Consider the following 13,802-nt stretch of genomic DNA (forward strand, 5'->3'; position numbering starts at 1 on the left):
CAGGAATTTGCATCAGCAAGGGATAAAAACCCACCAAGGGTCCACTAACCTGATTACTGAGGGGGAAGCAAAGCCTAAGGGGAGCACAGAGTCAACTGAGAATGATATAGAGAATACAACAAGGAGTACAGCAAATTACTGTTGGCACAAGAGAGAGAAAGCTGGGCTTAAGTCTTGTGTAAAGACAATTGGTACATCTTATAAAGGAGATAAGGGCTACAGAGAAAATAAAGATATCATAAAGAAAAGTAAGGATTGTTATCAAGATCCAACCTGTGATGGAGTGATAGTTGGAGTCGTCAGTTCAGAGCACACCCAGAGCTATTACTTTCATGAGACTGATTTTTTCTGCAACTACTTCACTTTATATTTATGTACAGTTTGTCATATAGTTTTCATATTTCTGCTTTTGAATATACTTGTGCATTACATTCCCCTCTGACCTGTCCCACCCCTTCTGATGCAACTTCCTGTCTTCAGAAGGGTTGCTGTCGGCGTTATTCCCGGATACCTACATACTGCTGCAATGGACCTGGGTATGACATTTGAGGCTGGCAAAAAAAGTTTCTAAAGTTGTTTTTTTGATTGTGGGAGGAGGTTAGTGACCACTGGGGGAGTAAGGGGAGGTCATCTCTGATTCGCTCCGGTGGTCATCTGGTCAGTTCGGGCACTTTTTTTGAGGCTTGGTTGTGAAAAAAAATGGACCAAGTCGACCAAGTGCTCATCAGGGACACCCTTCTTTTTTCCATTATCGGCCAAGGACGCCCATCTCTTAATCACGCCCCAGTCCCGCCTTCACTACGGTGCTGACACGCCCCCGTGAACTTTGGTCGTCCCCGCAACGGAAAGCAGTTGGGGATGCCCAAAATCGGCTTTTGATTATGCCAATTTGGGCGACCCTGAGAGAAGGACGCCCATCTCCTGATTTGTGTCGGAAGATGGGTGCCCTTCTCTTTTGAAAATGCCCCTGATAGTAGTACATATAAAACAAATAGGAGAAAATATTTTTCACTGAATGAGTTGTTAAGCTCTGGAACTTGTTGCCTGAAGGTATGGTAAAAGCAGTTAGTGCAGCTGCGCTTAAAAAAGGTTTGGACAAATTCTTGGATGAAAAGTCCATAAACTGTTATTAAGACAGACCTGTGTGAAAGCCACTGCTTATGCCTGGGAGTAAGTAGCATGGTATCTAGCTACTTTTTTGGGATTATGCTAGTACTTGTGACCTAGATTGGCCACTGTTAGAAACAGGATATTGGGCTAGATGGACCTTTGATCTGACCCAGTATGTTCTTACCACAGAGATCAGACTAACCATCCTGTAGTTCCCAACCTCTTCCTTACCTCCACTTCTGTGGAGAGGGACTACATTGTTCCTTCCACAAATCTCTCAACTATCCAAGGTTAGTTTTCTGAATTTTTGAAGATTGAGGGTGATACGCCATTACTTTGATATTAAGCAGTTCCATATCCTTGTTTTATCACTTTTTACCTCTCATCTAGATTATTGCAATATCATTTACACTGGTTTACCTCAATCATCACTCAAAAAAACTACAGTGTCTTCAAAACACTGCTATTCACCTGATCTGTCTTGCACACTGCTATGATCATACTTCTCCCCTACTGAAACAATTCCATTGGTTACCATTCATCAACAAATCATCTACAAGTTTGCAGTACTGACATTTAAGGCTTTTCTTATAGGTCTCCAAGGTTACTTATTATCTTTAACAACACCATATTCCCCCGCTTGAGTTCTTCATTCAATTAATGGCCACCGTTTGATTCTTTCAAACCCTAAATTTGCGTATCTTGAATCAACTAGAAATTGTGCTTTTTTCTTTCTTTCGCCACATGTTTGGAATAACCTCCCACTTTCATTATGTTGTAAATACCTCATTTAAACAGTTCAAGACAGAGCTCAAAACCTGGCTTTTTATACAAGCTTTTGGAGTCCCAGACACACAAGGTTTGCTGCCTGCCCTTCCTCTCCTGATTTTGTTTTGTTGTCATTACTATCTTTCTACTACAACTACTACAACTATATCCCACTGCTACTTTGTTCTTCTAGTCTGTCTTGTTTGAATGCTTTATTCTTTCCTATCGAAAAATGGAGTTCTTTTCCTTCCTCCTGTGTGTTTTTGTAGATTGTACACCGCTTTGACCTGCCCAATCAGTTGGTTTAGCAAGCTTCAGTAAACTATAAACTATCATTTTCGTCACCCTTCTCTGTACCTTTTCTAATTCCACTATATCTTTTTCAAGATGTGGTGACCAAAATTACACACAGTATTTGAGGTGCAGCTGCACCATGGAGCACTATAAAGGCATAATAACATACTTATTTTTGTTTTTAATTCCTTTCCTAATAATTCCTAACATTTTATTTGCTTTGTTAGCCACTGCTGCACACTGAGCAGAGAGTTTCAACGTATCATCAACGATGACACCTAATGTGGAACCTTGCATCACATAGCTAAGGTATGGGTTCCTCTTTTCCACATGCATCACTTTGCACTTGCTCACATTAAACATCATCTGCTATTTGGATGCCCAGTCACATAAGGTGCTCTTGCAATTTTTCACAATCCTCTTGCAATTTAACAACTTTGAATAACTTTGTATCATCAGCAAATGTTATTATCTCAATATTCCCATCTCTAGATCATTTATAAAAATGTTAAAAAGCAGTGGTCTTGGCAAAGACCTCTGGAGAACCCCACTATCTACCTACCCTTCTCCACTGAGAATACTGACCATTTAACCCTACTCTGTTTTCTATCTTTTAATCAGTTTTTAATCCACAATAGGACATTACCTCCTAAAGCAATGATTTTCTAGTTTCCTCAGGAGTCTTTCATGAGGTACTTTGTGAAATGCCTTTCAAAATCTAGATATACAATATTGACTGGCTCACCTTTACCCACATGTCATTTCAGCCCTTCAAAGAAATATAGTAGATTAGTGAGGCAAGATCTAAATCCATGTTGACTTTTTCTCATTAATCCATGTATATGCTCTGTAATTTTGTTTTTATAATAGTCTACCATTTTGCCTGGCACTGACGTCAGGTTCACCAGTCTATAATTTCTCAAATCACCTCTGGAACCCTTTTAAAAACTTGGTGTTACATTGGCCACCCTCCAATTTTCTGGTACCATGCTTGATTTTAAAAACAAATTGCATATTACTAACTATAGCTCTGCAAGTTCATTTTTCAATTCTATCAGTACTCTGGTATGTGTACCATCTGGTTCAGGTGATTTGCTACTCTTCAGTTTGTCAAATTACCCCATTACATTTTCCAGGTTTACAGAGATTTGTTTCAGTTTCTCTGACTCATCAGTATTGAGTACCATTTCTGGCAGTTGTAGCTCTCCCACATCTTCCTTGGTGAGGACCGAAGCAAATAATTAATTTAATTTCTCTGCTATGGCCTTGTCTTCTCTGAGTGACCTTTTACCCCTCAGTCATCTGCCCTCAAAGAATCAGTTGGACCCCTCATAGTGGTCTAACTGATTCTTTTCACAGTTCTTGCTTCTAATATACCTAAAAAAAGTTTTTACTATGTGTTTTTGCCTCCAACGTAATCTTCTTTTCAAAGTCTCTCTTTACCTTACTTATCAGCACTTTGAATTTGACTTGCCATTCCTTATGCTGTTTCCTATTATTTTCAGTCAGATCCTTCTTTCTTTTTCTGAAGGATTTTCTTTTAGCTCTAATAGCTTCCTTCACCTCACTTTTTAACCATTGCAGCTGTCATTTGGTCTTCCTTCTTCCTTTTTTAATACATGGAATGTATCTGGTCTGGGCTTTCAGGATAGTATTTTTGAACAGCATCCATGCCTGATGTAAATTTTTGATTTTTGCAGCTGCTCTTCTAGGGTTTTTCTTAATCGTTCTTCTCATTTTATCATAGTCTCCTTTTTTTTTTAAGTTAAATTCTAATATATTGGAGCTTACATCAAATCTGATCATGTAATGATCACTGTTATCAAATGGCTCCAGAACCATTACCTCCTCCACCAGATCATGCGCTCCACTAAGGACTAGGTCTAGAAGTGTTCCACCTCTTGTTGGTTACTGAACCAGCTGCTCCATAAAGCAGTCCTTGATTTCCTCAAGGAATTTTACCTCCTAGCATGCCCTGATGTTACATTTACCCAGTCGATATCAGGGTATAAACTGAGGCTTCCTGTGCCAATTATTAGCTGTGCTTTATACTGATACTATAGTAACTGTAAAATAGCCCCCTTAAATGCTAGCCTAAGGAACTGTGTCAAATACTTTGTATGCTAAGAAAAGTTATTTCTTAAACTCCTTTACTAAGTGAGCAGAGTAACTCAAAATAAAGTCCCTGAGGTTACCCTATTTAATTCTACCTTTCTCCAAGTCTAATAACAATTTCCCCATCAAATCCTTACCAATGAAGTTCTCTCCCTTTCTGGAAGTCTTCTCATACCACCTCTTCTGGATTGAGGAGAACTTAGCCCTACTGTGCCCTACTCAATATGTTTGTGTTTCCTTGGTGATTCACACCACAATCAGGGCTCTCTGAACTTTTTTCTTTAATCAGTCACTGTGGTTTGATTGACAGAAAATTGTACACAGTGCTTATGTTGATACTTAAAAGGAAAACTCTTGCAGAAGGTTCTGTGTAAATTTTTCTTTCTCTAGGAAATAATTTTAACTAGATATTCACAAGTATGGACCTACCTTTCTTTCTGTTTGTATTGATAGAGATGTCTTTGAAATGGCTAAAATTAAAAAGTCTAAGCTGAGGCTTCCTTTGCCTTTTATCTGTGCTTTACAATGATACTGTAGTAACTAAAATAGCCCCCTTAAATGCTAGTCTATGGAACTGTAACAGAGACAAGGGGCTCATTTTCAAAGTACTTAGGCTTACAAGGTTCCATAGGTTCCATATGTAATTTTGTAAGTCTAAGTGCTTTGAAAATACGATTCCACATATGCTAAGAAAAGCTGTTCCTTAAACTCCTTTGCTAAGTGAGTAGAGTAACTCAAAATAAAGTCCCTGATGTTACCTATTTAATTTTAAGCCTACCTTTCCCCAAGTTTAAAAATATTTTCCCAGCAAATTCATACCAATGAAGTTCTCTCCTTGTTTTATTACTTTTCAAAAGAATAAACAATTCATGTTCAACCATTCCACACCACTGAGGATTTTGTAGACCTCTATCATATCCTCCCTCAGCTGGGGGTTTTTTCCAAGGGGGGATACATATGATAGAGACCCCCCTCTAACAGAATATGCAGTTAATGTGTGAATTAGCATGTGCGGTCATGCCATCATAGTAACAGTTACTGTGCTCGTGTGCTAACAGTTTAATACACTTTAGTAAAAAGACCCCTTTACCTTCCATTGACTCAGGAACAAACTTAAATTATAAGCCCTTTGGGGACAGGAAAATACCTCCTGTAACTGAACGTAGCTCACCCTGATTTACAACTGGAAAAGGCATGGGCTAAATTCAAAATCCCTAATTAGCGAATATGTTTATGTTCATTACAAATTTTTGTTATACTGTCCCTTCGTAGCTGAAGAGGATCTTGATGTGGTGATTTCTTCTGATAGCCTTGAGTACTGCTGTCAAATTGTGCATCTTCACTGAAAAGTAGGGTCACCAAATCCTCATTTGGGGTTGTGAACACTGGTGCACCAAAAAAATGCAGTTGAACATTGTTGTCAACCCATGTAGGCCAATAGGATTCTCTAACTTGACTTCGGTAGGTTCAATGGGAGGCAGGAACTGGCCTGAAACAGAGGCACAGCAGAAAGGAAGTCCAATGACAGAACTGAGATAGGGACTGGGGCTGCATGAATTTTTTGACACAAAAATGAAGTTGAGTTAGAGAAACGTTTGAGAATCCCTGGCCTTGAGGTGTTGGCTTTCTTTTAGTTTTCTAAGATTGACATTTCTAGGGCCACTCTTTTGATCTTCTCTCTTGAAGCTGAAAAACTTTCAATTTTGAAGTATTACCTGTATATTCTCAAAAAGAATGTAGCATTTGAGGTCAGAAGATACATATGTGTCAAGGTAGGCTTGGAGAAGGCATTTTCTTCAGTTACAATTTTGAATCCTGTCTGTTGGTATAACCGTCTTTCTAACATTTCTGAATAAATGCTTAATTTCCCTATGGAGGGAGTAGGTTTGCTTTTTGGACACTATCATAGGTACAGTTTGCCTTCTTACTTTGTGGGGGAGGGGAGGGGAGGGGAGAGCGAATAATGGGGCAAAAGATAAGAAAGTCATTGGCAGTTGAGGAAAGGGGATCAAGCTTAGCATCCGCAACATTTGATGAAGGCACTGTTCCCCCCCTCCCCAAACTACGGCCTATGGACAGCTTGCAGTTGGAGGATTTTCTTCATGATAGGATTTGTTTGGGTTCTAGTAAGTGATATATATGTTGGGTTTTTGGATGGGTGAATATTAATAATCTCTTATGCCTTTTCTGTATTAGCTCAGATATACTAGGTATTTCCCTATCCCTGGAGGGCTCACAATTTAAATTTATATCTAAGGCAATGGAGGGTGAGGGTTTACTTTTCTGTCTTTTTGATTATAGCTTTTCTTTTATTTATGGGTTTACTTGTTTTGCATTTTCTTGAAAAGAGTTATTAAAAAGGAAACTTTAGAGAACATGAGTTAATGTAGATATTGATGTATACAGTATGTTGTGAATGTGAGGGTAGATTGAGATAAGAGTGGAGTAATGGTATGGAAGTATTAGGGTTAGGGGTCAGCAGAGAGGTTACCGTTACTTAAAGCTTTTCTGGCAGTGATGTGTAGCACTTCTTTCCAGATGCTTTGAGAAACAGAATGGAAAGCGAGGTGCCCTGCTAATGTATGCAGGAAATGGATTTGGTTTATTTGGGGGTCCCTGGGGAAGCCTTATGCCTCACTAAAGGCCTTGTCAGAATCAAAGCGCCTTTTTCAAACAGCAAGGCTGAACTCACTTAATCTGTCTCCTCTCTGGAGTGCTGTGATTCATGGTGTTTTAAGAACCTCATTAGTAGAAAAAGAGATTTTAGCAAAGGCAGGCTAGCAAAACTCCTCTCGAGTAACCCTTTCTCTGCTGGAAACAATGCTGATCTTAAGAAAAACAGTCACTTCCTTCAGTTGGAATGGAAAATGCCAAGAGAACTAATTAAGTGGTTCCCAAACCTGGTCCTGGAGGCACTCCAGCCAGTCAGATTTTCAGGATATCTATAATGAATATTTACGAGAGAGATTTGCATGCATATCTTTGAACTTTTATTAATTCAGAGCTGCCAAGTTACTCAGTTCCAGGCTGGAGATGTTGGGACAGTCCTGGATTTCTGACCACTCCATCCTGGTGCATTATGGGACCTGCAACACTGATTTCAATGAACAGGATCAGGCACTACAAATCCCACACTGCTTTGGGATGTAAGTTCAAAAACAGGACTGCCCAAAAAGTCTCCAGCCTGGAACTGGGTAACTTGGCATCTGTTAATTGTGATAGGTAGTAAACTTTGCTGTGAATCTTTAAAAGCCTAATGTTTACACAGCTGTATTTCCTGGATATTCAGCAATGGAACTACTTTTAATTTTAAACTCATTTGCATTTCCCTGAGGCCTACTCCCAGTGCTGTTATCTTGCAGGAAGTTGAATATTTAACTAGCTTGTTTAGGCTGGAGCCAGACTCAAAGGTAGGCACAGGCTTCTGAATTTTTGCAACATATCCACTAGGGGGTAGACTACTGCTGTGGCTGCCTGCACCAGAAAAACTTGAGACCCACCCAAACCTTTGTATAATGGACATCACTGGTAATGTCTAGGAGTTCCATTAAATTGCTGAATGTTGGGAGAAGATGGGAAGAGGAGAAAGCTTTGGGTTATACTGTTCAGCTTACTGCTCCAGTCTGGAATTATCACTATGCAAGAGGGAGCATGGCAAGATGGCGGCATGGAGTTTGGCGGTATGAGTTCGCACTCTGTCTGAACCGCAGCTCTGCTGATTTAACTTGTTTTACCTTGGCTTTGTCCAGATTTCTCAGTGCTCCATATGAAGAGGTAAAGACAGGTCTGAGTAGTTCCCTCTCCAATTCGAACCTGCTCGCCAATTCAGAAGGAAATTGAGCGGTATGCCATTACTACCCCTATGAACATGCCAGGAGGCCCAGCTGCATTGGAGGATATGGGAGAGTCTTTCATTCTGGGGCTGGAGATTTCTCTCTCTCCTCCTGATGCCAAGCCTTCCTGTGTCCAGCGATTGCTCGTGCCGAGTCTGCAGGGGCTCATTAGATGGAAGGCGTTTCTTTGAACCTCAACAGAGAGGGAGCTGGTTTGGAGAGGAAATCGTCTGTGAGTTCCATTGAAGGGTTAAGTGGTTTACCACTGCCCTCCATGGGGGGGGGGGGGGGGTAACCTTGGAGCACATCTGGAAAGGCCTTCAATTGTTAAGCAATATTGTGGCTGAATCAACTAAGGAGGTAAAATCTTTATCTATTAAAATACAATATTTGACATCTGCTATGGATGTCAATAAATTGGATTGTGCAAACCAGTTTCAACAATTAAAAGAAGAAATAAAAGATTTACAAGATTTTAAAACAACAATAGCAAAAGACAAATTATTTCTTCATAGGAAGATAGAGCAACTTGAAAATTACGATAGAAGGTTACATCTTTGTCTTTTGAACTTTTCTAAGCCAACTAGTATGCTTCCTGGAGATTTATTCAGGAAATATTTAATTGAAGTTCTTCATTTTACTCCTGAAACATATAGCCAGCTCTATATCTGCCACTATCTTCCACTCTGAATTTTTCTAAGCCTACTTTTGGAATGGGACTGTAAGCTCATACGCCCATCCGCTAGCAGGTATTCGACTATCATTCTAAGTCTGTTCTCTCCATAAAGAACAGCATTTCTGACCCATGACCTACATATGTGGCCCCTTACCAATCCATGCTGTGTTTTGGTGTCTTTGTGTATGTCCGTCACAGTCCCCTTACATATGTGTGAGCAACTGTTTGCAGGCACCTGTCCTTTCTTCTCTTTGGTGTTAAACACTGGCTACTATAGTGTTATGTCTTTTTTCTCCGTGGAGTAGACTCCCGACATCTTCGGGTTTCAAAAGCTCTTTGCAGGCTACTCCTCTCTCTCTCTGTCTTTTGTGAAATTCAGAAGGCTACTCTCTTTTCTCTCTGTCAATGCTCAGCAGCAATTTGGTGCAGCAACTTGTGTTCTTAGCCCTGTATTTCCTTTTTATTCGTGTGTCCTCTTATCTATTCCATAGGGCTCTGGCTTCCCATATCTTCCATTTGATTTAAACCCCGTCCCTGCTATTCCTGTTTTCTGCCTGTTGGCATTCTCCGTGCTGAGCAGCCCCCACCCTACATTTTTCTGTTGCAAATTATTGCCTCTGCACTAGAAATATCTACAGGCTAGATCCTAACCCTATCTTTATATAGTAAACTTGCTCATACTTATTGTAAGGTCTATCTGCTGCTGCGCGATATTAATTATATGAAAGCCTTCTAGGAAACCTCTCTGGAAGGTGGCTAGCTTGCCAACCTACTAGAGGGGATCTTTATGAGTCTATCCAACCCAAATAAAATTCAGTGTGTGTGTGTATGTGTGTGAGAGAGACTAAGAAGTTAGTTACTTTCACCTGCTTCCTGAAGTTGAGATAGTCTTGTGTTAAGTGGAGCATTTCAGAGAGTGCATTCCAGAATGTGGGAGCTACTCCGGAGAAGGCTCGCTTGTGGGTATCACATTGTGTAATGTGTTTTGGAGAGGGTGTGGTTAGGGTTACCCCTTGGGAGGACCTTAGTGTCCTTGGAGGTGTGTAGAGGGTCATCCTGTTCTTCAAGTACTTGGGGTCATTTCCTTTAAGGGCCTTGAAGGTTAGACATAGAGTTTTAAATTTAGCCCTGTAATGTACTGGTAGCCAATGAAGTTTTTGCAAAAATGGTGTGATGTGGTCACGTTGCTTGCAACCTTTTATGAGTCTTGCTGCAGCATTCTGAATCAATTAGAGCTGGTGCAGGTGCAGACCCTTTGCAGTCAGACCTTTGTAGAAAGCATTACAGTAATTTAGTCTTAATATTAGGAGTGGAGGAGTGGCCTAGTGGTTAGGGTGGTGGACTCTGGTCCTGAGGAACTGAGTGCAATTCCCACTTCAGGCACAGGCAGCTCCTGGTGACTCTGGGCAAGTCACTTAACCTTCCATTGCCTCATGTAAGCCGCATTGAGCCTGCCATGAGTGGGAAAGTGCAGGGTACAAATGTAACTAAAATAAATAAAATATTATCATGGCAAGCACAACTGGGATAAAGGAGAGAGACAGCTTAGTTGTCATAAATAGTAGAAGCAGTTCTTGAAGGTTGCTTGGATTTGGGGAATCTTTAATCTAACTGTATTCCAAGGTTCCTGACTTGTGATTTGAGAAGAAGTTTGTATTTCCCAAAAGTGATTTTGATGTCAGGTGTATGTCAACTTGTGTTAGGAACCCAGAGAATCTCAGTTTTACTTAGGTTCAGGTTAAGTTTGTTGTGCTTAGCTCATTCTTGAATTGATGTTAGACAGGTAATGATTTATTCAGGGCTGTAGGTAAGTCAGGTTCAATGGGTATGAATAGCTGCATATCATTCACGTAGATGTATAACTGGCTGTCCATTGACTGAACCAGCTTGGCTAATGGCTTGAGGTAGATATTGAACAGAATGGCTGACAGTATCGATCCCTTTGGTACTCCACAGGTCAGTTCCCATGGTGACAATGAGGTGCTGTCAAACATTATGGATTGTTGCCTGTCTGATAGATAGGATCTGACCCATGCAAGTACTGCTCCATTGATATCTGTTTCTGCCAGTCGTGCTAGCATGATATCATGATCCACAGTGTCGAAACCTGCTGAGAAATCTAGCAGTACTAACACCGATGTTTCTGTGAAGATCATCTAGTAGAGATACAAAGACCATTTCTGTTCCATAACCGGGTCTGAATCCAGATTGTCATGGATCTAGCTGGTTTCTCTCTTCTAGCCAATCCAGTGGCGTAGCCACAGGTGGGCTTGGGTGGGCCAGGGCCCACCCATTTATGGCTCAGGCCCACCCAACAGTAGCACATGTTTAGTGGTATCTGATGGGAATCTCAAGCTCCGCCAGCTGAAGATTTTCCCCTGATGGTAACAAAAACGCTACTCTCCATGACACCGGCACCTGCGCATGCTCAGTTTTCAGTGCATGCCTGCTGCCAAGGTGGAAAGAAGCGTTTTCCCACCAGCTGAGATCATTTTTTGGGGGGGGGGTGGGGGAGAACACTTGGTGCCCACCCAATTCTTGCCTAGGCCCACCCAAAAGCTGTTGTCTGGCTATGCCCCTGAGCCAATCATTGAGTTGAACACAGACTGTTCGATAATTTCACCCCAAGTGTTTACATGCAGATCTGCAAAGGGGATGTAGCCATGGGAGAGGCCTAGGCGGGTTAGTGGCATTCCCTTAAAATGCACACAGAATTTGGGGGACCTGCACCCAACTTGCATTCTGGAATTTACACCTGGTTTTAGTTGGTACAAAGGTGAGTGTGAATCCCGGCACTACATGCTATTCTATAAAAGGTGTTGATCCTGGAACGCCCGTTATAGAACACCATTCAGTGCCAATTTTTTGGGGCGCTGAATTTTGAGTGCCATTTATAGAATTTCCCCATAATGAGTGCGTAAATGCACTTTATAGAGTCATCCTCTATATACCTCATGCCTGGGGAGCATCCAATAAATGGGTATTTTTATAAAAATCCCTGCCAGCCTCCCTTAGTTATTTTCCCAGTTAGAGTTGTGTGTGCCTGTCCAGAATACATACATTCAGCTAGAAGGGACTCTTTATCTTTGATCTGTGCATGAGAAGAGACTGGTGGAGATTTTGGGGCTTATAGCCACAGAGATACCTACAAATACCATATGAACTTGCTCCTCAGCCACCCTAAATTGAGGAACTACATATATTATGTTCCTTCTTCCCTCTTACATTAATCTTCGTGTAAGCATTAATCTTAGTGTAACCAGGGCTTTTTTTGAGGGGGTACCTAGTACTGGCACCTTTTCTATTGTCTGCTAAAAATGACCCATGGTCTCTAAGTTTTAATGAAAGAGCTCAGGTCCTACACACCAATTCTGCCTTGTCATAGGTTCTGTGACTGGTTGCAAAGGGCTTGGCTATTGTGGGGTGGGTCCCTCAGTGATCACCCTACCCCTAAAGGGTGGCCTGGCATTTGAGTACCGATACCTTTTTCACTAGAAAAATGCACTGAGTGTAACAGTCCTGAATAATGGCTCTTTCTCTATAGGCAGCTTGTTTGACTTTAAGATGGCTTTCATCTTCCTGGTTTAAGTGTATCTTTTACTCCAGAATACCTACTGCTTTGACCACGTTACTCTTCTCCTTCGTTCAGAACACTGGCTCCTTGTGTGAAATATAAAATTGTTCTCCTTGTCTACAAGAACTATTTCCCTTCAGCCCCTTCCTATCTCAACAATCTCCTCATCCCTTACAGTTCCCTACTTTGCCTCTGCTTGGCTGATAGCAATCTGTTAACCATAACCTCATTGTCCACTTCAATATCTCATGAGGCTCTGCCTTTTAGATACCTGGGCCTATAACTCTATAAGAAGCCTTCCCCTCCATATTAGGAACCAGTCCACCATCACACATTTAAGAAGCTACTCAAGACCCTTCTCTTCTCTGAATCTTTTCCCCATCACGACTGAATACCTATCCCCATATCCCTATGCTTTTAAAACTCTGCCTTTTAAATTATCCTTTATTTTAGTTTTTCTGTAAACCATTTAGATGCCTAAGTGAAGGCCCATTGCGGTATATTAAATGCCTTGAATAAATAAATAAATAAATACTCTCTCTCTATATTTATATATATATATATATACTGCTGAGATGGTTTGTTGTTGAGCAGTATATCAAATTCTAATTAAACTTGAAACTATAGATAGAACATATTTCCAGGGGTATTAATTGGTTTTTATACTGAGAAGGAAGCTATTTCCATCTGTGCATAATGGAAGCTTGGCCTTCAGGGGATACTGCATTCCTCAGCAACTCTTAGACCTAATTCCCCTCCATATCTCACTGGGCCCCCTACACAGTTTACTTGGCTTATACAGTTAATGACTTATGAAGTTTAATATCTTATCAGCTGCCTCTGCAGGCCTTAACCCTTCATATACTTGTTAGTCCTCTGAGAAATGATGCCAAGAGCCATATCTTACCTTGGAAGATGAGGAGACCAAGTTTACCTGTTGTGCTAACAAATCAATGCCTCTTCCTCCCATTTTTCCCTTGTTCTTCCACATTTCTTTCTAATGAGAAACCTCTTGTCCTTTGCTCATTTCAGGTGGGTTTTCATCCATGAGAAGGCTTACCAGATACGAGATACTGCCATTGAGTCTTCTGTGGTGACCAAGGTGAAGGGGCTTGGCAAGTACAGCAATCGTGTGATGGACGTTGCTGATTATGTCACACCACCTCAGGTGAATGTGATTATATAGCACAGGCCTCCTCCACATCTCACTCCATCATTCCTGCATCAAGCCCACTAGTGATGAAGCCAGGCAGGTGTAAAAGTCCATGCCTGCAATATAGGTGCAACTTCTGCCACTTACACTAGTATTTTATAAAGATAAGAAGATACCTACTTGTCTTTATAAAATTGACTTAGGCACCTGAAAATACGCTTTCTCTAGGCATCTCCTTATAAAATTGCTCATATTATAAAATTACTCATACAGGGTAAT

General features: G+C 40.9%; 1 protein-coding gene across 1 annotated transcript in view; it reads left to right on the forward strand.

The window, feature by feature from the left end:
- The window catches only part of P2RX3 (purinergic receptor P2X 3), a 68,432-nt gene that overhangs the window by 20,809 nt on the left and 33,821 nt on the right, over positions 1-13,802 (forward strand). The window contains exon 2 of the mRNA XM_030190363.1: positions 13,403-13,538. Coding sequence (XP_030046223.1) covers positions 13,403-13,538 — 136 coding nt within the window. The remainder of the gene's footprint in view (positions 1-13,402; positions 13,539-13,802) is intronic.

The sequence above is a fragment of the Microcaecilia unicolor genome, chromosome 1, assembly GCF_901765095.1.
Source record: "Microcaecilia unicolor chromosome 1, aMicUni1.1, whole genome shotgun sequence".
Lineage (NCBI taxonomy): Eukaryota > Metazoa > Chordata > Amphibia > Gymnophiona > Siphonopidae > Microcaecilia > Microcaecilia unicolor.